The sequence below is a fragment of the Aricia agestis genome, chromosome 3 (genome assembly GCF_905147365.1).
Source record: "Aricia agestis chromosome 3, ilAriAges1.1, whole genome shotgun sequence".
NCBI classification, from domain to species: Eukaryota; Metazoa; Arthropoda; class Insecta; order Lepidoptera; family Lycaenidae; genus Aricia; species Aricia agestis.
In genome coordinates, this window is record NC_056408.1 from 21,465,106 (window position 1) to 21,490,028 (window position 24,923).

Below are 24,923 nucleotides of genomic sequence, written 5' to 3' on the forward strand. Positions count from 1 at the left end.
AAGTGTTGTCATGACTAAAATAGCTGGTAGTATTGCAATTTTAGACTTTATTTTTTTGGTGGTAATTATCTTTTTTTGGTAAACAAGTTTAGGGTATCAGTTAATTTTTTGGTGGTCATTATATTTGTTCCCAAAATAAATTATATCATCCAGTGCGAGGCACATTCCGTTCATAATCCTAGTGAAACCCGACGAATTTGACAGATATTGAAACCTGTCCGTTTCTTTGCAGTCGAACTACTGGTAGTTGTATATTGTGCCAGAAGGATGGACACAAGTCATAACAATGGCTAGGACAAATCCTCGTCCATTTAGTGTAACCGTGTTTTCTCATGTGGAGTTTTTCTCCAAGACTGAAGAAGACGAGGCTAAAATATCACGTCGCTATCGACGCCATAAGTTAATTAGATGGCATGGCCCATGATGCGATGACTACTGTAAAACCCATCCCGAATCTATATACAGGGTGAGTTTTAATGACAAAAATTGTCACGGACAATAAGCAGCTGTAGGTATTAACCTACAGCTGCTGCATTACCTACTTGTCATTTTAACCCTTAACCGCGCAAATTGCATTTTTTAAGAACCTATAATATATAAAGAGCCTAAAGCATCAGCCAATTATTACAAAACAAAGCTAAAGGTGCACAATTACACAATCTACAACCTTAATGATAGAGACGTTGATTGCTTTGTATGGCATGTGTGGACTAGAGAGTGAAGTTTTTGCATCTATCTTGGTAAAATTTTTACAATCAGAAATTGAAAAACGTAATCCTTCAAGAATGATCGTATGGAGCGACAGCTGCTGTTACCAAAATAAAAATACTAAACTCGCTAATGCTTTGCTAGAGTTGGCCATGCAAAATAATGTTCTAATAGAACAAAAATACCTCGAAGTAGGGCACACCCAAATGGATGCAGTCCACAGTATGATCGAAAGAAAACTCGGAAGAAACAGGAAAATTTTTGTTCCAGCTGACTACATATTCATGTAATGAAATCTGCACGTGAAACACCTGCACCTTTCTATGTTACATTTCTAAGTTACGACTATTTTCTGAATTACAGCGACTGGAAATATTCCAGCGTGCGACCGGGATACAAATCCGGGTATCTGTGCGTAAATGACGTGTGTGCTTTTTAGTACGAGCCCATTGGAATAATAAATTATAAATATATTTTATGACTATATACTAAAAAAGTTATAACGTTTTATGTTCCTCCTGAAAAATTGACTCCGTCAGACATGTGACATATTGCAGTATCAACGACGATATGCTGTACCACTGCTGGGCAAAGGCCTTCCCAAGTTCTTCCATTCATCCCGATCTAACTTGAAAATTCATTGATTGTATCTAAAACATACAGCATTATGCAAATCAAAAATATTAGAGTATTGATTTCAAAAGCGCAACTATACTTTTAATTATTATTTTATGGTTTTGAAACGCTCTTCTGTAAAATTTGTTTTGCAAATTTCACAGAAGAGCGTTTCAAACCATAAAATCAAATTTTACAGAAGAGCGTTTCAAAACCATAAAATAATAATTAAAAGTATAGTTGCGCTTTTAAAATCAATACTCTAATATTTTTTATAGTTTACAGTAAAGGTGGCGGTGTCTCTCCCTAACAATTGTATTGGCTATCATCAAAGTACTACTCTTAAAACTCAGCAAAATTATGTTAACTCTAGCATAGAAATTGGAATGCCTGATTTCAATTTTATTTAACGCGGTATAATAAAATCGCATAATATGATCTCATTTTTCAATCCGCCATGTAGTAAACACGCGCGTCATATACAACGAACTTACAGGAAAAAAAAATGACTGTACTGCAAGTTCAAGAAATAATTATTCGGTCTTGGCTCGGAGAAGCAGCGGCCAAAAAGCACCGCCCAAGGCCTCCAACGCAAGGAAATACGTCCATCGCAAGTCACCAACTCAGAAATCCCAAGGAATGACGGAAAACTAGTTCGGAATGTTCTGTTATTTCAATATAAAAGCAGCTCAAGGCAATCCCCTTCGTGTCAAACAAGTAAACAAAGAGTGCTAGATGTGTGACAAAGCCTTCTGCTTGAGCTGTTTCAATGAAAACCATAAACACTGATGTGTATTTTGTCCAAATACACTTCATCAATCATCTTTATGATGCATTAAAAAAATAACTAAAAGAATGGTCAAAGATAGAAAAGTTGGTACTTTGCAAAATCTTTTGCAATCGTTTACAGACGAATTAAAACAATTTAAGACACATTCATACAATATAATACACCAATATAAAGAATATCAACGCTGTATCAAAAATCTCGATAATCAGTCAATAGCCATACATATCGACTTTTCTGAAAACTATTCGTGCAAATTAAGTACTGAAATTCAAGCCATGCACTTCGGTTCCTCCCGTCAACAATTCACGCTACATACTGGCGTTATATTCAGCAAAGGGAGAGACCCAATGTCATTTACTTCCATTTCACCTTGTAACAACCACGGACCAGAAGCTATATGGGCCCACCTGTCTCCTGTTTTACAGTTAATTAGACAGGAATTTCCTAACGTACATGCATTGCACTTCTCAGATGGACCCAGTGGGTCCATCAGTACATCGGTGGTGCGATAAAAAGAAAATTGGATTCTATGGTCTCCTATGGTTCTGACATAACCGATGCAGAGTCTGCATATCGACTGTTAAGAGAGACTGAAACAAAAATAAAACTATTTTACATTCCAGAAATACTTCAAAATGTGAATGTCCTGTACCTGGAACCATGGAACTCCATCAACTTGTTGAATCTGGGAACAAAATAAGTTATCGTAGTTTAAGTTGCTTTTGTGACAAAGGATTAAGTCCTGGATATTGCCAATGCTTGGATATAAAAGAACATAACTTAGAAATCATTCATAAACAAGACCAGACTGTTGCAAAAAACCCCCCCCCCCCCCCCCGCCTTCCAAAAACAAAGGGAAAAAAGAGGCCCCTGCAAAGGAGTGTCCTCCCTCCGAAAAGGATCGAAAGTGCGATGATGACGGGTTTATAAGAGTGGAGAGGAGATAAGAAACCCGTCGTCCGCAACCATCGCGGCACCGCACCCGAAGGACCCGAGCAGCTGTTGCGGCGTGAGACTCCCGCGACGCCGCTGTACGTGTCCAGGCTGCACTGGTCCACGACGGTCTAGCAGGTCGTGGACTACATCAGGAGCAAGACCCACTTCGTCTTGAGGGTCGAGCGCTTGGAGTCCCGCCACAAAGTGAATTTTAGCTCCTTTGTGGTGAGAGTCCCGTCGCACCATCTACCAACCTTCGAGAAGGAGGAGTTCTGGCCGATTGGAGTCGTCTACAGGAGGTTCCGAGGAAGTCGTCCTCGAACACGTTGCGCCCCACGTCGCAGACAATACGTGTTTAGTGTTTTAGTGTTAGTTTTTAGTATAATTGTATGTATGTTAGTCTATAAGGTATTTATAATATGGGCCAAGATGCCTGAATTAAATAAATAAAATAAAAAAAGTTGATAGGTGTGTGCACAGACGGCGATGCTTGGATCTCGTTCAGGATTCGTCCATTTGGTCAAAGAAAAAAATCCCAACGTAATTATTATTCACTGTTTTATACACCGGCAAGCCTTGGCAGCTAAAACACTTTTAACTCTATGACGTCTTAAAATTATGCATTAAAATTGTAAAATATGTTAAGAAGAGTCAAGAGTGCATTAAATACGCGTCTTTTTACGGCTCTCTGTGAAGATTTGGGCACGGAACACAAGACATTATTATTTTATTCAGAGGTGCGCTAGCTCTCAAAAGGAAATATGTTGGACTGGAACCTGGAAGATTGAACTGCGAGATGAAGTTATTCAGTTTTTAGAAATGCAAAAACAAACAGAATTGTTTGTGGAATTTAAAAAACCATGGGTCCAAGTAATATTTGCTTATCTATCAGATATTTTTGACTCATTGAATACTTTGAACTTTAAATTACAAGGCGGAGATTCGAACATAATTTATCATCGGGATGCTATCACGGTATACAGTGAGAAGTTACAACAGACGCAAAATTTTAGCTTCCAACTATTCCTGCTTTCCTAAACTATTTGCGATCTCAGAAGAAGCGTGCTTTAAGGAGATTTAGGATGAAATTGATACCAAGAATAAAATATCAAACCATTTGCAGCAACTCACGGACGAATTCAAGCGCTACTTTCCCGATTCGTGCGATAATATTATTATTATCGATTAGCGATCGATCATTTTCACGTTGACATAGAAATGCTGCCAGATGCATTACAAGAGCAAGCTTTAGAAATCAAAAATGATTCTGCTGCCCAATATGATTTTGAGAAGATGGATAAGGCACAATTTTGGGTTAAATATCTCAAAGTTTATCCCAGCACAGAAGAGCAAGCACTAAAATGTATACGAATAAACGTTTATTTATTTATTTAAATATGTCCTCACAGAAAGGCTCATTGCACGTAGATTTTTCTGAAAATTACAATTGCAAGTATTCTTCGGAAATACAATCAGCCCATTTTGGAGGATCCAAAGATCAGTTATCACTGCACACAGGGTTATTTTACTATGTTGACGAAAATACAGATGAGAAACGCATAATTACAAAGTCATTTTTTACGGTTAGCGAAAATTTAAATCATAGTCCTACACACTTGTGTGCTCACTTAAAACCAATTATTATCATGATAAAAACACTCCTGCCCAATCTGACACGTCTTCATGTTTTAAGCGAAGGTCCCTCGACACAGTACAAAAATAAAACTATGTTTCATTTAATTGTCGCTTACTTGGGTGTACAAACACAGGAAAATAATATTTTGTGGCACTTTAGCGAGAGTGGGCATGGTAAAAGAACAGCTGATAAGCACGTAGCTAGAGGAAATGATGTTAGCAACATTGAGGGTTATATCGAATGTTGTACACATTCGATGAGAACTGTAAAGGAATTGACGTAATAAAGGTCGACGTTACTACAGCAAAAGAAATTAAAAACGAAATTCAAAACTGCAATATCCGCCCTTTTCGTGGTACTATGCAGGTACATCAAGTAATATGGAACAAACTTAAACCAAAAATCCCCCACTTCCGAAGACTAAGCTGCATTACTTGCCATCCAGGTGCTTCATGTCCTCACTATGATTTTGGTTATAAGCCTTGACTTACCATTGCCTAACTCAGGGCTTCCCAAACTTATTTGTACTGTGACGCCCTTCGGACTCAAATACAAGAAGAGCTCAATCTGTAGGCGTGGGGAGGAAAGAAAGTTGCTAACGTTTAACTGTTTTTTGGATGATATTGATCGCTACCGTCGCATTACAGACGTAAGGAAACAACTAAATTATTTGTAGAACCATCTTTTCGCTCAATGGCTGATCTATATAATACAAACAAAAAGTATTGTTCCGAAAGCGCAGAGCCGACCGTCTGTAGGTTTACATTTCAAAAAGCATTTAACGAGAAAAAATTGTGAATATATAATTATATACCTTAAAAATAAAAATAATAAAATATATGTGCGACGTATGTAGCAGTCATGCGGTTGGTAATTTAAGCACAGATGAGTACGTACGTCATATTGATAAAAAAAATCGGCCTTAAATTAATCTTTTAACGATGGATCTTGAGGCTGTCAAAGTTTGTACCTACACTTTTTTTTTACTTGACTGCCAGCTCTCTTTATTTTAAGACCAAACTTACTACTCACAATTTCATGATTTATAATGCAATAAGTCACCACACTGTCTGTTATTGGTTCGTTGAAACGGCGGCGGATTTGACGGCTAATGTACTAGCCTTTGAGGGTACAGATGGGCAAAGCACCGGGTTTAAACCCGGTGCTTTGGTAAAAACCCAATAAACACCCATAAACTCCCATAATCACCCAAAAAAATAGGTTTTTACGTATTTTTTTGAAAATATGTAAGTAATACCAATAAATTATTTTTATAAATTGTATTGATGAATTCTACAATATTAAATAAAACGTTAACTAATAATATTTCAGGAAATTTTAAAAATCTATATATAATAAAATGAAAGTAATTAATTTTCAGTGTTTTCATGTTGCAGTTGATCAACATGTTGGCCTTTTGCTTCCCGTAGATACTTTAAAATTTCTTCATAACACCTCGTTCGCACACATGGCCGTATATATTTAAATTCTTGAGCCACTAACAGTCCGAAATACTCATTTCTTTTATCCTCTTCTCCATAAATTAAGCATTTAGAACAGTTTGTTTCTTCTTTCAGTAAATTTTCTTTTACTTTATCCTCGTTTTTTTTCTTTGTTGCGACGACGCTGGGTAAATCATCTGGACACTGGGTCTCACTATCGCCAAATATATTTGGAGATCGGCTTCGGCTACGGCTTGGCAGACATTTTTTTCTTTCTACAATTTTAAATTAAATTTATTAGAATAAATGCTTCGAACTCACGCGATCTAAGTACCTTTTGTGTTTATTATACCTTAACTACCTAGGTATAAAAAGAGTACTTACGTAGATTTTCTTTTAATAACTGTTTTATACGAAGATCTTGATCTCTCAAATTAGCATCCATTTTACTTCCAGTGATTATCAACTAAATTAATAATCCACAAAGTATTAAATAACGTTTTTATGAAATATTTAGCACAAAAACAATACCCTTTAAATATCGATCGTCAGTAACTGTGGCTGACTTACCTATATTCTAGCAAGCAGGACTGCCAGATGTGAAGGGGAAATCCCCAATAAATTGTTGCATGTGACTGATGATGTGAGCATGTTCGTTTCATAATAAAAATGTTGCCAGGTAACCAAAAAGTCGTATGTTTTTGTGCGAATTACGATCATAATCTTTACGATCGTACATTAAAAAATAGACAAATAATAGTATGAGTACGATTTAAATCGTATATCTGTCAACCCTGCTAGCAAGACAGCGACAAAATCACGTTGCATAACAATGTAGCCCAAGCTTATATCTTATGAAATATACGGAAGAGATACGGACTTAGAAAAAACAGAAATGTTGTTCTTTGTGGAAGTCATTGATGAAATTCTATGTATTTTAGCCCGCAAACTTTCTTCAAACAAAAACAGCGCCATCTAGTATCGAGTTCTGTAATTATCTCTTTGTTTATGGATTTGAAGTAAGACCGCCACGCATGCAATACATTATGACTGGGGATTCCCCTATTCGTCGACGCTGAATATGAGGCGACGACAATCACTGTCAAACGTGTTCACTATTACTCTGACTCTGATAACGTGACTTCCTGGTAACGTGTTAGGTAGGAAAAGCAGTAAAAAAGTGCATATTAAGGGAGCAGATTTGAAATAATATTTATACTTAACAAGAAATAATTAAAGGTAAGTGGATTTTTGAATGATACAATTATATCATGATCACTTAACAATTTTAACTTAAAATTAGATGTATTATTACAAGCTTTTATTTAGCTTGCGTTATGTAAATAAAAGTATGTAGGTATGTTCGTATGTTGATGCAATTATCCTCAATCCTCAACCGACTGGGATAAAATTTTCCATACACGTTTATTTTGGATGATAGTGCATAGTTAGCTGAGAGTCGTCTTTGGATAATAATGGTGGATAGCCTAAGATGTGTACTAGATATTTATTTTTAACATAATATGCGTAAGTACCTAATCGAATTAAAGAAGTTGCTGAGAAAAATACAGAACAATACGATAATAAACTAGCGTCTGCGTTTAATCCTCCGAGGAGATGTAACTTTACAAAGGTTTTTTGTATTTATTTTAATTTTTTTTTAAAAATTTATTGTAAATAACAAGAAATAATCATTGTAAAAAAATAGGCACTCTATTGTTGAATTTTCGTCAGACCAACTAATCATCGTTCATTTTTTTAGGTTCAATGGGGAGACCTAAAGATTTACGCATATGGGAGCACTACCGTACTTTACCAAACAAGTCTGTTTCTTGCAAGCTTTGTAATAAGGTCTACAAATTCAGTAATGCTGCCAAAATGCTTCAACATCTTATCACTTGTCCAAAATCTCCAGAAACATTAAAAGACTCTATGAAACTTATAAAAGATAGCTCGTCCAAAACCAAAATGTCTGGACTGTCAGAGATAGAGACAAATGATTCTTTTATAAGCCCCTCGTCGTCTGCTAACACTACAATAAATGCTGAGTTTCAAGACACCGATGATCATATAAAAACAGAATTAGCGAGAGCTATATTTGTAACAGGGACGCCACTATCGATGGTGCAACATCCTTTATGGATACAATTTTTCGAAAAATTGCAACCAAAATTTAAAATACCTTCACGTAAAGCTTTAGCGACAAAATACTTAGATAAAATATATAGAGAAATGCGTTTTGAGTTAAATGAGGAACTAAATGCTTGTAGTTACTTACACCTTCAGTGCGATGGCTGGTCTAATTTAAGAAATGAAGGAATAATAAACTTTCTTATATCAAAACCTCAACCTGCATACGTTAAAAGTTTGAATACAGAAAGTAATCCTCACACTAGTGAATACCTTAGCCAAGAAGTTGAAAAAGTAATGAAAGTATATGGAGCAAATAAGTTTCTTGTACTTATTGGCGATAACGCTAGAAATATACAAAAGGCATTCGAATTAACAAAACTCAAATATCCACATGTTGTTCCTCTCGGTTGCTGTGCACATATCCTTAACTTGTTGTGCCAAGATATTGTAAAGATACAAGAAGTAACTGTGTTTATTATGCAAGCCATAAATATAATAAAAACTGTTAAAAGGAGTCAACGATTAAGTTCCTTGTTGATAAAATCAAGGCAGGGTGAAGATTCTACACAAACACTAAAATTGCCTTGTGCTACAAGATGGGGAAGTCATGTTACTTCGTTAAAAAGTTTGAAAGCAAATAAGATAGCTTTGCAAATATTAACAGTTAAAGAAGATGTGGTAATTTCAAGAGATATTAAAGATTTAATTCTAAGTGATGATTTCTGGACGAAGACAGGGGAATGTATAAGTATTTTGGAACCAGTCACTGAAAGCATATTTTACTTAGAGAGCGACCAGAATCGTTTGCATCGCACATACATTACATTTAGAGATGTACAAGCTAAGATACGTTTTGCATTAAATGAGATTTCGACATTGAGCGAAGAAAGCAAACAGCAGATTCTAACATCAGTATCTTCAAGATGCAATATGGCAATGAGGCCAATACATTTTGCAGCATATATTCTAGACCCCAGGACTCTAGGAGTCGAACTTACTCAAGAGGAAGAACTTAAGGGTATGGAGTTTATCTACAATTTAAGCCAACACTTAAGTTTGTCAAATGTAATGGCAGATTTGGCGTGTTATAAAGCTAAAGAAAACTTTTGGGCCAGAGGATTTGTATGGAGCTCATTAGATAGCATTGAGCCCCTAATATGGTGGAAAGGTATTTGTGGTTCCACTGAGTTAAGCAAAGTAGCGATTCATATTCTATCAGCTCCCTGTACTTCGGCAGCCACTGAGCGTTCCTTTAGTATCCAAGGCTACATACATAATAACAAAAGAAATCGACTTACAACTGAAAGAACTGAAAAAATTTCATTCATTTGTTATAACTGGAATCTTAAACATAAAGCTGAATGCGAGGACATTCAGTTTAATGAAGAAAATACCTTAGAAGCTTTCATTGAGCAAGTAAATGAACATAACAGTTTAGACGAAATAGAGCCTATCGAACCTATACAATTCATCGCTTGTAATAACTCTGAATCTGACAGTGATTGACTGTAGTTTTACATTTTACTTTCATCTCTTTCTTAATAAACTCAAAATCAAATTAAAAGTTTTTTATTCTGTAGGCTGCATAATAATATTGTCTATGTCCAGTATAGTGGACGTCTTGCGGCTGAGATGACGATGATGAAGTACAAAATCATAAACACCCAAAAATTTGGGTCTTTATGGGGTTTAAACCCAATAAACCCAAAACACCCGGTTTTTACCCACCAGACTTTAAACCCACCCAGGTGGATTGCCCATCTCTATTTGAGGGTGTCTAGCAGTGGGAAGCAACTGCTAGACATCAAAAGTCTCATCATCAAAGTCTAATACTTGAAGAAAGTTTAAAAGTGGGAAGCAAGCAAAATGTCCGGCACTGGAAAACGAGATTCCTCCACTTACCGCGAAAAATATAAGCTATGAAATTGAGCTTTACTCCTTCTCGAAGGTCAGGTAGACCTTCAGAACTGGATACCTCCGGTAACCGCGATCGAAACTCCATAGTTGCTGGTCTTACCGCTGTAAAGGTCACAAACAGGTAAACTTTCAGCTTTAGGAAATGAAGGAAGGTCTGACTCTCGCGGGTGAATCGGACAAGGTATGAAATTAATTTCAAGTAATTAATTTTATGGGGCATTCTACGCGAAATGACCACGCTGCTTATAAGTAATTATTACTCATGATTTGGATTTTTGCAGGCGTTGCTAACTCAATTAATAAAAGACAAAATTCATCTAGTAGAAAACAAGGATGTCTCCAAAAACAATAACCAAATAAAAAAGTCTGCATGGCAAGAGATTCTACAAAGGTAAAGACTGCGGTTGGATTATCTGATGCCATAGTTTTGTACTGAGTGATTTTATTACGTTTATTTATTTTAGTTACAACGCAATCTATATCAATAAAAAGAGATCTGCCACAATTGTTGAACCAGTGGAGGAACACAAAAAACAATGTTAAGAGCGCTCCTGACTCCAAAAATCAAACATCGTCCTTCTCTCTTCACACTCACGCCCGTCTTTCATATGCCAGGTGAAAAAGGACGGCGCGGAATCATCGCCAAGTTAGTTTTCTTTGGATAAAAAATAAATATTTCCAACAATGTGAAATGGCCCAACATGAAAATAGAGATGCGAAAGATCATCTCTGTTTTAAAAACTATAATGGACCTTCAACGGGAATGGAAAGCCGAATCTTAGTAAATGGTTTTAAAAATTCTATCACTCAGCATGGTTTAGTGTACGGGAAACTTATTTGTGATGGTGATTCAAGTACGTACTCAAAAATTTTACAAGCACGACCTTATGAAAATATGACCGTAGAAAAAATAGCGTGTAGTAACCACGTGTTACGAAATTTTTGTAACAAATTTCAATCATTAGCTACTAGTCTAAGCGATAAGTTGAGAATGGCGAAATATAGAGATAAGGGTCATAAAAATACGTGCGATAGCTCATTAGATTCGGGAAGACGTCTAGAAAAATGTATCGGAAGCGTGTATTAGCACACAAAAAATTGCAAAAGTTATAAGCAAATTAGGTTGCAAAAAAAAGGTATTGTTTTTTGTTAAAAACTCCGAAACTATTAATATTTAAGAAATTTAAAAAAAAGATTCGTCTAGTATTTAAATAAATTTATGGACAATTAACATAGTGCCATTTAGCCCTAATCTAAGCAAATCTTGTACTATCTGTGCTAGATAACTGATATAGGTACTACTTTTTTTATGTATTTTTACCCGACTTCAAAAAAAGGAGGTTATAAATTCGACGCGTATGTATGTATGTAATCGACTAAGAGATTACGAACAAATCGGTCATGTAGCTTCAGCTGTATTAAAACTCCGTTCGGTACTTCCCAGAACAACCCTTTCTGATCATCTGCGTGCTGGGCTGCTGGCAGGCCGTGCGCGGTGGGTATGGCAGTAAAAGGAAAAAAAAAATTAGGTTCAGCAATTTAAAAGCTTTTTGGAAAAAAATTAAAGTTGCAGAACCTACATTTTTTTTCTTTTTTTTTCCCCACCCTACCTCTCCCACACCCACCGCCCACGGCCTGCCAGCACGCAGATTGTCAGTAAGGGTCGTTCAGGGAAGTAGCTTACGGAGTTTTCATACAGCTGAAGCCACATGACCGATTTGGTCGCCAGCTCTCCGTCGATAATATTTGCAGAACCGCCAAGTTTTTGTATAATTATGTTAGTCTACATAAGTGTCTGAACAAATGTGCCAAATTTGAAAAGTGTATGTATATGTACATTATTTTTTACAAAAATAGTTTATAGTATATAGTAATATAAAACTATAGTTTATAGTATATAGTATATAACAAATGTCTTTTTTTTCAGTTGTAGAGCTACAAAAGAAGTGGAAGAGCATAAAAGATTGCTACAACAGGGAAAAGGCAAAAGTCAGAAACATTTCAAGTGGATCTGGAGCTAAAGCAAGAAAACCCTATGTGTATTATAAAATTTTGACATTTTTAGACCCAATAAATGAAATAAGGCCAACAAACCCTTCCCATAATCATGACGACTCTACTGATGAACATAATAAATATATTAATATAACTTCAAATAACCCACCGAAAAAGGTTAAACGATGTAAAGACCCGCAAGAAAAGTTGGTTGAGGTTTTAACTGATAACCTGGAAAAAATTAATGCAGCAAAAGAAAGCAAGGATGAAAATCCTGACAAACTGTTTTTGCTGTCGTTGTTTCCTCACTTTAATGCAATTAAAGGTGAGTATAAATTAGATGCCCAGGCAGATATGATTAACTTTATTCGAAAGTACAAAAACATGGGGCACAATTCTAGATGGAACATAACGGAATCGGACTACAATATTATGTCCCCCTCAACTCCCTTTAATACTTATGGTTATCAAACTTACTAACCAACTACTACAAGTACTACAACTGGAACGTCTGCAATGACATCAAATATAAGTGCTGGTAGCACTTCGTCACAATCGCAAATCATGCATTATGATTCTCCTAATAATTCCAAAATTATTATGGATATAATGGAGCAATCAGCCCGGAAAATGACAATTAATTTGACAATTTGATATTTTTTATTATACTGTACTCGGCGCAGACTTGGGCATTATTCGAATATCTTGTTATCTAGATAATTATTCGAATAAAATTTTATTCGCAATATAATTATTCGCGAATAATTCATTCACGAATAAATTATTCGTAAATAAATTTCGTACAAATAAATTATTCGTGATTTTATTCGTTATTTTAAATAACTCTATATTAATACACGAACGCAAAACTTTGGACCCCTTTTTACGAAAAATGCGGAAATGAAATCGAATAGTGATAGTTTATATTGAGAAGGAGTGCATCGAGCTAAATATTGTTTTAAAATTATTATGCTTTTTTATACATTTTTAATAAATAAAACATTATACACACCAATGTGCACACTTCCACCTTTTTGAATGACAAGCATATTAGTCTCATGATTTGGTTTATGGTTGAAGTCTGTGATCAAATTGACTATGAATAGTAGTTTTTTTTTTATTGAATCTCAAACACGATAACATTATCTTTGACAACTATGCACCATGGTAACCGTTATCGGTTACCATGGTGTCTACTTAGTTTATAATATTTTTCCATAAATATTATCGTGATGACTACGAGTACAAGATCATTGCGAACTAATAGCGTGTTTTGGTAAAATTGCAAATATTCTGGGTACTCTCCCCAGTTATTTGGAATCTGTTTACCAGAGCGGTGCGGCTAATCAAATCACAAGTATTATATTGTGGTATTTTTGGATCTTTAAAGTGCGTGGTTTGTTCATCGAAACTATGGAGTTAGAGAGTTTGGACTCTCAGGATGATTCTCAGTCGATTGGTCGAGATGTAAAAACGACATTAACTTTGTTAGATGGCAAGTTTTTTAAGTATGACTCTTCGTCTTCGAATGGAAAAAGCATTCTGATGATATGTGTGAAGTGTGAACCTAAAGTACCCGGTACCCAGTAACCTATAGTGCCGACACTGGAAGAGAATTTTTTTTATCTTCAAAGTCAAACACAATTTCCCAAACAAACTTTGAACATGATTTGGTACTATTCTTCATTAATTCAATGATTCCAGTGAATGTAGTAGAAGATCCATTTTTTATTACGATGTTAAATAATTTGGGGTTACAAAACCAGGGAATAATTAATGTAATCAGCCGAAGAACATTGAGCAGAAGAATTGATTCTGAACATGCGCTGCAAATGTCCGCGATCACATCGATGTTAGAAGCTGCACAATATATATGTATATGCACTGTTGTTGATATATGGTCAAGTCGTAAACGAAGTTTTCTTGGAGTAACTGCTCATTGGATAGATGTGGATCTCAGCCGACAATGCAAAACACTAGCATGTAGGAGGTTTCCTGGAATTCATAATTATGAACGAATTGCCATGATACTTGATGAAATTCACACCGAGTTTAATCTGAACTCCACGAAGATAGTCGCAACAGTTACTAATAATGGTTCCAACTTCATCAAAGCATTCAAAGAGTTTGGTGTATCAATTTTAAACTCAGATTCGATTGATTTAGAAGAAGATGATTTGGATGATGAAGGTGGTGATTTCCGAGAGATTATTGATCGACGTGATTTTCAATTAGCGTGTCATTTCAGATGCGCTGCTCATACTCTGAATTTGTCTGCTACTACAGATGCTAATCGAATACTTAAAGTAGATAATAATACATCATTATCTGAAATGGATCATAATGCTATTGAAAAATGTAACATATTGTGGAATGCTGCTGGACGTCCCAAGACAGCAGAAATCATTCAAGGTGTTTTAGGACATACACTTAGCAAACCTGGCGTTACAAGATGGAATAGCTTATATGACGCTATGAAGCAAATTTACTCCATCAAAGACAAGAACATTAAACTTCATAGAGCTTTGTGCCTCAGAAATTATATCAGTGACCGCGAATATGAATATATAAACGAATATATCACATGTTCATGTCCTATTGCCGTTGCTTTAGATATACTGCAAGGAGAAACAAAAATGCATTATGGACTTCTGATCCTATGTTTAATGTCTTTACGCAAGAAACTACAAAAATTAGAGAACATTCCATTAACCTATTGCCATGATTTAGCAGCAGCATACAGGCAAAGCGTTGAAAGAAGATTCGACGAGTTTTTTCAACTGTTTACGCCTAAAGGTCAACATGCTATAATTGCGACGTTGTCCTATCCGAGATTTAAGAACAAATGGTTTAGTTGCATTACACCACACGAACAAAGAAGAATCAAAACATTATTTAAACATGAAATAGCAAAAGAAGTGTCCAAAAATCTTTCGCATTCTGAAAATGGAGTTGCTGCTGATCCAGAAAACTCATTTTTTGATTTCGAATCAGACTCGGGAAGCGAAGCTGACACACAAAAGCAGTCACCAAAAACCAGGGCTGATGTAATAGTATCTCAATATTTTGCTGAAGAAGATCGCACTTTCAATGTTTTAGATCGCTATCCTGAAATAAAAACTATATTTCATAAATACAATACACCATTGCCTTCATCTGCATCAGTAGAACGTGTTTTTTCTTACGCCACTATGATAAACCTGCCAAAGTCAAGCAAATTGTCTGACAACATGTTTGAAGAAAGAGTAGTGATGAAAACGAATATTAAGAAATAATTATAACTAGTGTAGCGCCTAGAGGTTTAGAACTCCGAAAATTGTTTCAGTGAAAGATTTTTTTAAGTGTCATTTTCTTTTTTACATTTTCCTTTTTAATTTTCCCTTTTTTTCCTTTTTAATTTTCATCTACTATAACGGAAATCGGAGGTTTGCATGATTTTTACGCTCTAGGCGCTCCACTAAACTGTAAATCTTATATCTTTAAACGATATATATATATATATATATATATATATATATATATATATATATATATATATATATATATATATATATATATATATATATATATATATAATTGGAATCTCGGAATCGGCTCCAACGAATTTCATGAAATTTAGTATATAGGGGGTTTCGGGGGCGATAAATCGATCTAGCTAGGAATCTTTTTTGGAAAATGTCATTTTCATCGAATACCGAGCAAAGCTCGGTCAAATAGCTAGTACAATATTATGATAATTGAAAGAAAATAAATATTTAATTTAAAATCCATTATTCCTTGTTTTATTTTTATTCATTATCCAACTAACGAATAAAAAAAAATATTCGTCATTCGAATAATTTTCCTTTGAATAAAAGAAATTATCTATTATTCGTGAATAACCAAATAGCAATTTATTCATTCGTTATTCGTCATTCGAATAAATTTTGCCCAATACTGACTCGGCGGAACATGGCGGTAGCGGTCTGCAATCTACCCCGAATTCCGGCCAGCTCCTCCTTCAGGAACCTGATGTCCTTCAGTAGACTGACGACCTCGACGTGGTCCAGCGTGACGGGTGGCAGCTTGTGCAGCTCTTTAGCCACAAAAGCCGGCACCTCATCCGGATCCGTCTGCTTCAGCAGGGAGATGATATCCTGCACACTTCTTTCCGTTCCGTCTCTTCGTCGCGACGGCATGTTGGCGCTCTGGCCGAACGTCTCATACAGCAGCTACTTCCCCTTGCAAATCTCCTCACTGGTGAAGGAGGACTTACAGATCTGCATGATGCTGACTTCGTCCATGGTGTCTATGGCATGCTAGATAAACGCCAGCAACTCGTTGGCCACGAGCGCCATGGTCACGTGCAGCGGCAATGTGCTGCGCGATTCGCAAAAATATTAATTACTTTTGCTGCGCGTGTAACGCGGAGCACGACCGGTCGCTAGATCGACACATTACACATAATTGGAATCTCGGAATCGGCTCCAACGATTTTCATGAAATTTAGTATATAGCGGGTTTCGGGGGCGATAAATCGATCTAGCTAGGAATCATTTCTAGAAAATGTTATTTAATTCGTGTTTTATCGAATACCGAGCAAAACTCGGTCAAATAGCTAGTTATTTTGAAGAGAGTTACATTTTGCAACGTTGTATTTATAGACGAGACATGGTTAAATGCAAACCACACGGTTTCACGGGCATGGACTGATGACACAGCGGCCTACACCATTATTATAATTTATTTATACATTTAAGCCATTATTAATATATATAATAGGATTTGCTAGCCGGTCCTTGCCAGAAGTGGACGCGTTTCGCTTCGTTATTCAATTACTAGTAATCGTATCAATCTAAATAATTCCTTACTTGTTAAGTAATAAGTGCTAGTTTCCGTTTGTGAATTATAACGCTTACGACATTTAAAGTGTGCAGTGACTTGTGTGTGACAGTGAGGTGTAAACCCCGCTCCACCTCGAGTAAACTGGACAGCATCTGTAATAATACCCATCCCGCTCGCACGCTCGCCTGCTCGGACATTCAAGGACGCCCGGACGCTCGGACGCTCGTGCGCATGCACGGTGCACCGCACGCTCGTTACGATCACCATCATGACGACCCGCCATCGATCACCGAATCAATCAAGATCTGGCTCACCTTATAGCTCAACCACTGAATCAATTGCAGATCCCGACAATATCACTCGCAGAAAAGGCAAACACCTAACCCGAAATATGCGGGATCTGCTTCGCAAGGTTTTATTCCAGACTGTCTCCTTGCATTCTTCTCTAAAACAGAACTTGAGGTTTTTAAAGAGTGGTTTCAGAAGCTAATTATCAGTTTAGAAAACGCTTCTAAAATAATAATGGACAATGCGCCGTACCATTCAGTGCAGGTTGACAATCCACCAACTGCAGCCAATAATAAAGAAGAAATCGCCTCGTGGCTAGTAAGAAATGGTGTGAAGGCTAGTCCAACTTTATTTAAAGCAGAGTTGCTTAGGATGGTGGAAGTGACTAAGCCGTCCAACATTCGCTATGTGATTGATAAACTAGCCGTAGAGCATGGATATGAAGTTATTCGATTGCCGCCTTACCATTGTCACTATAACGCCATAGAGCTTATTTGGGCACAAATAAAAGGTTATGCAGCGCGGAACAATACCGAACCACCATTCGGTACTAATAAAATGATGACTTTATTACAAACTGCATGTGCCGAAGTCACTACGGAAGACTGGAGAAAAGTAGTCGACAAAACAAGACAAATTATTTTAGAAGATTCTGAAAGAGATGTAAGAATAGAGAATATTATTGAAAATGAGTTAATGATATCTCTGAGTGCTGACAGCAGTGATGACGATTCTAATAACAGTTCTGATATTTCAATTGAATAAACGCATTTTTTCTCTTACACTATGTACTTGTTTTTATTTTGCTCCTTAAATTTACCAAAGTGAAAGCCACGCGTTAATGATGTTTTTAAGCAGGTCACCTCACTATGGTGACAAAACTGACATAACCTATTAAAATGCCCCGACTGCATTTGAAGATTATTTTAATTTATTTCCAGGTACTCTGCAAAAACCTTGCCAGAAAAACCAAAGTCACAACAAGAAGAGTATGTACAAATGTGCAACGTTGACTTGTAATGATGTTTTTTTACTTCCGCAAAAAGTTTTACCGTAATCCTGACAAGATAAGTCAAGATAATTAATTATATTTTACAAAATATGCTATTGGCTCCTGTTAAAAGAAAACGCCCTAGAAATAACAGTCGGAATGGGCGCGCTTTCTCAAAGCAGTATTTTGTTACTAAGCACAGTAGTAAAGTAAAAGTTCCTGCCTGCCTCACTGCGTTCTGTGGAATTTAAAAAATCAAACAAGGCCTTATTAAAGGCCTTTCCAATCGATACGCAGCTACAACAGAAACAGCTTTCGAAAAGCGTGGAGGAGAGCATAAAAGTCATGCTTTTCGGTCTAAGAGAGAAGCTGTACAAAATTTCATAAAGAAATTTCGGCCATCAGATAGTCACTATTGCAAAGAACATATTATTAAACAAAGAATATATTATCTGGATCCCAGTCTTAATATATCTCAACTATACAGGATGTATGAAGACGAATCGATACCGGGATATGCAGTGACTAAAAGTTTTTTAGGAAGGTATTCAATACCTCTTTTAATATTGGATTTTGGTCTCCGCGTCAAGACGTCTTTTGTAATATTAGGCTTCTTAGTTTAACTTCTGATACCTCTTTCCTTAAGGGGGCGACTAACCCTAAAGTGTCGATTTTATAATTCATTTTTATACTTGAAAATAAGCCCCGAATTGTTTCATTTTCTAAAATTAGATACTACATTATATTTCCGAGAATTCGATCAGAGCCAAAACACGATATCTTAAAATTTTCTCGATAGAAAAAAATCACAAAGATGCATCTAATTTTCACAAATTTTTCATTTATTGCCATAACCGTGCATTGAACTAAGTTAATATTTTAAACACATTATATAAAATTCTATCATTGAGAGATCGACCTAGCGGATTTTTAAAATGTTGTATATTTATCGAGTTATTGAAAAAAAAAACTAATTTGGCGATGAATCCGCGTCGTCCTTTTTCACCTGGCATATGAAAGACAATAGTGAGAGTGAAGAGAGAAGGACGATGTTTGATTTTTTGGGTTAGTCGCCCTCTTAAGTCAGAAATGTGATTATAAAAGAAAAAGCTCACGGCCTTAGTACGTTTAGAGCCTTTTTATACGGATCTTAGATTTTTGATCTTTGAAAGTGTAAAATTAGTGACATTCCTGACAATTGTGGTTCTAGTGACTTGTTAAATTAGTTAGTAAAATCTAGTGCTTAGTAACAAAAGGTCCACCTTTTACGCAATCCTTTGTTATATTTCGTGGCACCGAAACACGTTATCGGTCATGTCGGCTAGTAATCCGAGCTCGCAGCGCCGGCGGTTATGCGCAATTCCCCAAACTCGAAGTAGATCTCGGTCTCGTTGTCGATCGCATGAAAGAGATCGTTGTTCTTCTCGTAGGTCTACGTCATCGGAACAAATACTGACAAACACTTTGGGTGACGCGTTACGTTCAATTAATACTGCTGGGGGCCTATTATGAGCTCTTAAATCCATTCACTTTACGTACTTTTACTGACTGTATAAGGACGTAAAGTGAATGGATTTTAGAGCTTATAATAGGCCCCCTGTACGGTCTAATCCGCCGTATTATATTTCTAGCTTCGACCCATTTCTTCATAACATTGAAGTTTGGGTGTCAAGAGGTTGACCGGGCCAAAACTATTAATAATTGGAGTGATAACGAATGTTTTTCTAGAATCGGTAACTGTTTGAAAGGTGGTGCTCGAACATGGTTCAATAATTGGGTCACAAATGATTTAAAAGGGAGTTCAAGCCTCGGCAACATGACTAATTATTCTGTGGCAACATTGCGAGGAAACGCCGATTTGACAACAATTTGTGTTTTTCGTATGGACAACCCGGACACATTTTAGCTAACTGTTATAAGAGAGCGAAACCTAATTCCCTATGGCGACTCAAGTATCCAGTACTCAAACGACGGCTCAATTTAGAGCAGAAACCTGTTCTTTTTGTAAGAAACCAGGTCATAAAGTGGATATTTGCTTCGCTAAAATAAGATCCGAGTCTCGTAATAAAAACAATGTGAATTTCGTCGTTATTTTTGATGGATATCCATCTGATGGCGCAAAGGAAAATACAAAGTCTGCAGAAAGACTACGACGATCGAAGAAACATATATCAGCAGATGTACATTTTGATGAAACGATGGCAGCTCAAGTATCACAAGAAAGATTTTTGGCTAATACTAACAACAAAAGCCGTCTTATAACAATGCTGAAACAAAAAATGGAACAAGCCGCTATTGAAGTCAAGCAAGCTGAAGAAGATGCTGACGTGCTAATCATCAATACAGCAATATCTTTGTGTGCAACATTTGAACATGTAATTGTCGTTGGCGAGGACGTTGATCTTCTTGTTTTGCTAACAGCACTATCTCCACCTCAAAGCAACATATACATACAAAAGCCTGGTAGAGGCAAAACTGCTGAAAAATTATACTCAGCTAATTGTTTTAAATACAAAGAAGCTGCAAAGAACATTCTATTTCTGCATGCTTTTAGTGGCTGCGATACGACATCGTCTCTTTTCAACCAAGGGAAAATTAAATTTTGTTCTCTTGTTGAGAAAAACCCACAACTTAATGCTATCATCAGCGTCTACAAAAATGAAGCAGCAAAACCAGAAGACATCGAAGACGCTGGAGCACGTTTTCTAGTTACTTTGTACGGAGGCGACATGGAAAAGGAATCCCTAGAAGAAATCCGGTATCAACGATTCGCACAATCGACATGTGGCGGTACCCACAATTAGCCTAACATTCCTGCATCGCGCTATCGAAGTTTTCTGAGCGCGTCGGTATATATACGACAGCTGCGATGTATCACGTAGGCTTCGGCCTGACCGGGCATACCACCTCGCTCGGTCGGAAGATCTTCCTTTGGCCGCCACGCATATTCCCACATTGGTGACCCTCGACAGAACACGCCTCCTTCATCATCATCACTCCCCGCCCCTCCGCACCGCGCCAGCCAGCATCGCCTCATCGGGTACATCGTCCACTAGCCGCAATGTACCGCAGCCTGGGCGACTCCGCATCGGCATCATCGGGCTTTCTCACTATTTTTTTTTTTTTTAACGGGCTTTGGCCCACCACACATTCCCACCACTGTATCTCCTGTGTCGCCAGGATCGACAGCGGCATCCAACCACGAAAACCCTTTGATATGATCTCAGGGAGCCCGAGGGACATGCTAAAGCTGTCTTGGGACCCGCAACGAAATTAATCAGAAGAAAATAGGAGGAGTAGGAAGAATTCCAGATTCCCTCCCCAATATAAAGCGGGAGACAGCACAAAGTTGCAGTGACCGAAAGTCAAAGAACTGAAGGGGAGAAGCACCACGGGAATTTAACGTTAATAATAATAGTGACTACTATGCTACAGCTAAATTAATTTATTGTGTTAGACTGTTGCCAATAGTAATTGTGACAAAAACGCTTGAAGGCACGGAAGTTCCTAGCGCTGTCCACGAGATCACCGTAGTATGCGACACCAGATGTGCAGAGTAGGTTGTTTAGCATTGTAGTTCTTTCGTCCTGCCAGAGACTGCACTCCCAGAGAACATGATGAGCTGTTTGTTCAAACATGTTGCCTTCGGTCGAGCACTCGCACATGGGTGATGCTACCAGATTAAATCCGTAGAGTTTGGCCTTAAAATTTCCATGACCGGTCAGGAATTGAGAAACGCAGTGATCAATATCCATCCAATGTTTGGATAGTCGTTCACGAATATTAGGGAAAAAATTATAAAGATGTCGCCCTTTGGTGGAACAGTCCCAACGCGTCTGCCATTCGGAGATTAGGCTTTTCAAAGAGTTTTCTAAAGGTTCAAACAATCTTGCTATTTTATTTCTATCGCGAGCGCTTAAAAAGAACGGGTTGTCAATGTTTTTGTTATGATAGTACATTGTCGCACGACGCTGAATCTCAAGGTCAACGGGTAAAACTCCGGCTAACACGGGCAGGGCTTCGGTGCTTGTGGTTCTGTAAGCTTTGCACAAGAATATAAGAGCAAGACGTTGGCTTTGTAGCAACTTGCGACGAGCCGCGCCGATAGTTGCTCTGTCGGCCCACACGGGGGCCCCGTAGCAAATGCTACCAAGGTAAGTAGCAGTGTAAATTAATTTTAGGGTTTTGAATGAAAGGCCCCATGTCGAAGTAGATATTTTGGTAAAGGAGTAAAAGTTGCGTTTCGCTTTCTCACCGGTTTGAATTATATGTTCTAAAAATGTAAATTTATTTTCTAAGTAAAAACCAAGATAACAGAGCGACTGTTTGCGTTTAACGTTAATATTGTCAAGTTTAATGCTAGGGGAAGATATAAGGGAACCTTTTAAAAGAATTTGGTAAGTTTTTTGCGCGGCGAATTTCAGACGATTACGCTTACCCCAGTCAGATATTAAATTAAGACTACTGTTGGCTTTAGACTCAATTTCGGAACGCGAGTTTGCTTGAACGATAAGAAACCCGTCATCGGCGTAACCAACTAGTATACAAAGCGGTGGAAGTGGAAGACTTAACAAATCGTCGAATCCGATGTTCCATAATTTAGGCGAAATTACCGATCCTTGAGGGCAGCCGCACGTTAAATCTTTGACATGTGTACAATGTCCTAGACGAAGCTTAGTTTGACCGTTAGAAAAGTAAGAATGTATTATAGAATAAATATTGCAGTAACACCCTCGATTTTTTAGTTTTAATAGCACCATCGGCCACCAGGCATGGTCGAAGGCCCCGGAAATATCTAATGAAATAGCGACCACGTATTTAGTTTCCGACAAATTAACTATTTTTCTTACTTCTAACGCCGCGTCCACAGTCGATTTCCCGGCGGTGAAACCGAACTGGTGGCTATGGAATTTAGGGCCACCGGGTAGCAGGCGAGGTACGATGAGACGTTCTAGTAATTTACCTAAGCAAGGCAGTAACGTTATCGGACGGTAAGATTTTGGGTCGTCAGGAGGTTTGTTTCCCGCTTTAGGTATTAATTTTATGCAACCGGAACGCCAAATTTTTGGAAATATACCTTCTGCGATACATCTGTTGTAAACATATAGAATCTTTCTCACTACACCGACCGGTCAGCAAGCAGAGCACATCTCTCCTGGTCAGCACGTAGCATCGGCCCCGCACGGCAACTATCCGACTCACTGGATCCCGTGCAGCAGCTTACAGTTCCGACTCACTGGGACTCACTGCAACAGTTCCGACTCACTGGAACTCACTGGCATTGGCGACTCAAGCGACAAGACTTCAAGATTCGACCTCCGATCTTCGGGGGGGAGTGATGTGGCGGTACCCACAATTCGCCTAACATTTCTGCATCGCGCTATCGAAGTTTTCTGAGCGCGTCAGTATATATACGACAGCTGAGATGTATCACGTGGGCTCCGGCCTGACCGAGCATAACACCTCGCTCGGTCGGAAGATCTTCCTTTGTGGTGGCCACGCTTATCCCACAGACAATAAAAAGTAAATTTAATCTTGCTTCGTTGCCACCGACAAAGGACGTTGCACGATATCATGCGTTCAGAACATACCATCAAGTTCAGAAATGGTATGGAATTAAAAAAAAAACCAGAAGACTGGGGCTGGAAATATGACAACAACAGGCTCATTCCAATAAAACCAACAGAGAAAGCAGCACCCCAGGCGCTTTTGAAGATAATTTCTTGTCACTGCAAAAAAGGATGCAGTGAATCATGTAGCTGCAGAAAAGCTGGACTAAAATGCTTTGTCTGTCTGTGTGGATTCTGTAGTGGTCAGTCATGCGGAAATGCGTTGGAGATTGTAATAGATGACGAGGACTGTAATGATGAAATTTCATCATTAGAAGCCCGGATTGTCACAGATAATGAGACAGAAAATATCGACGACGACAAAGTAGTTGTAAACATTAATCAACCCGGGCCATCAAAACGGTTTAAAAAGTAATTTTGAATAATTTTATATAAAAAATTAAGTAAGATTGATGATTATCGCAATTTTGTTTTTCTGCTGATAGATGTAACTTTTTATCTATAAAACTTACAGAATAAATATGTATGAGAAAAATGTTGGTAATTTTGTCTTCTTTCTACTTCCCATAGACTATTTTGGCATAAAGTAAACGGTTGAGAAATTATTTAAAAAAAACGTAATTTTGGCACATTAAATTCAAGATGGCGGTTCGCGCCTTTTCTTCCCAAGGTCGAAAATTTGGATTTTTATTAGGCCTTCATACCTTAATAACATAACATCATAAACGCTTCTACTCCACCTTTTGTACGGCAAAGACGTTTATAAGTCCCCACAGACTGGATTATATACTTAGCTTTCGTATTTAAAATAAAAACTTCATTGTTTGTGGCAGCTGAACGGCTGTCAGCCGTCGAGTCGGAGCTGCGGAAGGAGCGGCAGAGGTCTCCCTGCACGCCGTGCAGGGCGCCGCCGCAAAAGACAAAGGCTAGGCGCCCAAGAGCAAACACCGAAGTTAAAGAAAATTCTAACATAGGAAGAGCAAAGATGTGAGGATATATTCAAAGCTACAACCACTAGATCAAACGATGGTCGTTACGTCGTCAAATTACCGTTTAGAGACGAAAACTATGTTTTTTT

The 24,923-nt window shown here is 37.5% G+C and overlaps 2 protein-coding genes across 3 annotated transcripts in view; one reads left to right on the plus strand and one right to left on the minus strand.

The window, feature by feature from the left end:
* LOC121725488 overlaps nt 1-24,923 on the minus strand; it is a 124,732-nt gene that overhangs the window by 54,716 nt on the left and 45,093 nt on the right. The gene's annotated exons all lie outside the window — the stretch shown is intronic.
* LOC121740368 lies at nt 7,294-10,021 on the plus strand. Of its 2 annotated transcripts, none has more exons than XM_042133042.1 (2): nt 7,294-7,366; nt 7,890-10,021. In XM_042133042.1, exon 2 carries the CDS (start codon nt 7,895-7,897, stop codon nt 9,764-9,766), a length of 1,872 nt encoding a protein of 623 aa, XP_041988976.1. In that variant the 5' UTR covers nt 7,294-7,366; nt 7,890-7,894; the 3' UTR covers nt 9,767-10,021. The 2 variants fall into 2 exon arrangements, with proteins under 2 accessions (XP_041988976.1, XP_041988977.1); XM_042133043.1 differs by lacking the exon at nt 7,294-7,366 and having other exon boundaries at nt 7,823-9,278; nt 9,869-10,021.

What these genes read in the sequence shown, in the direction of transcription:
- LOC121740368 (XM_042133042.1), top strand. Translation starts at nt 7,895, where the DNA reads ATGGGGAGACCTAAAGATTTACGCATATGGGAGCACTACCGTACTTTA.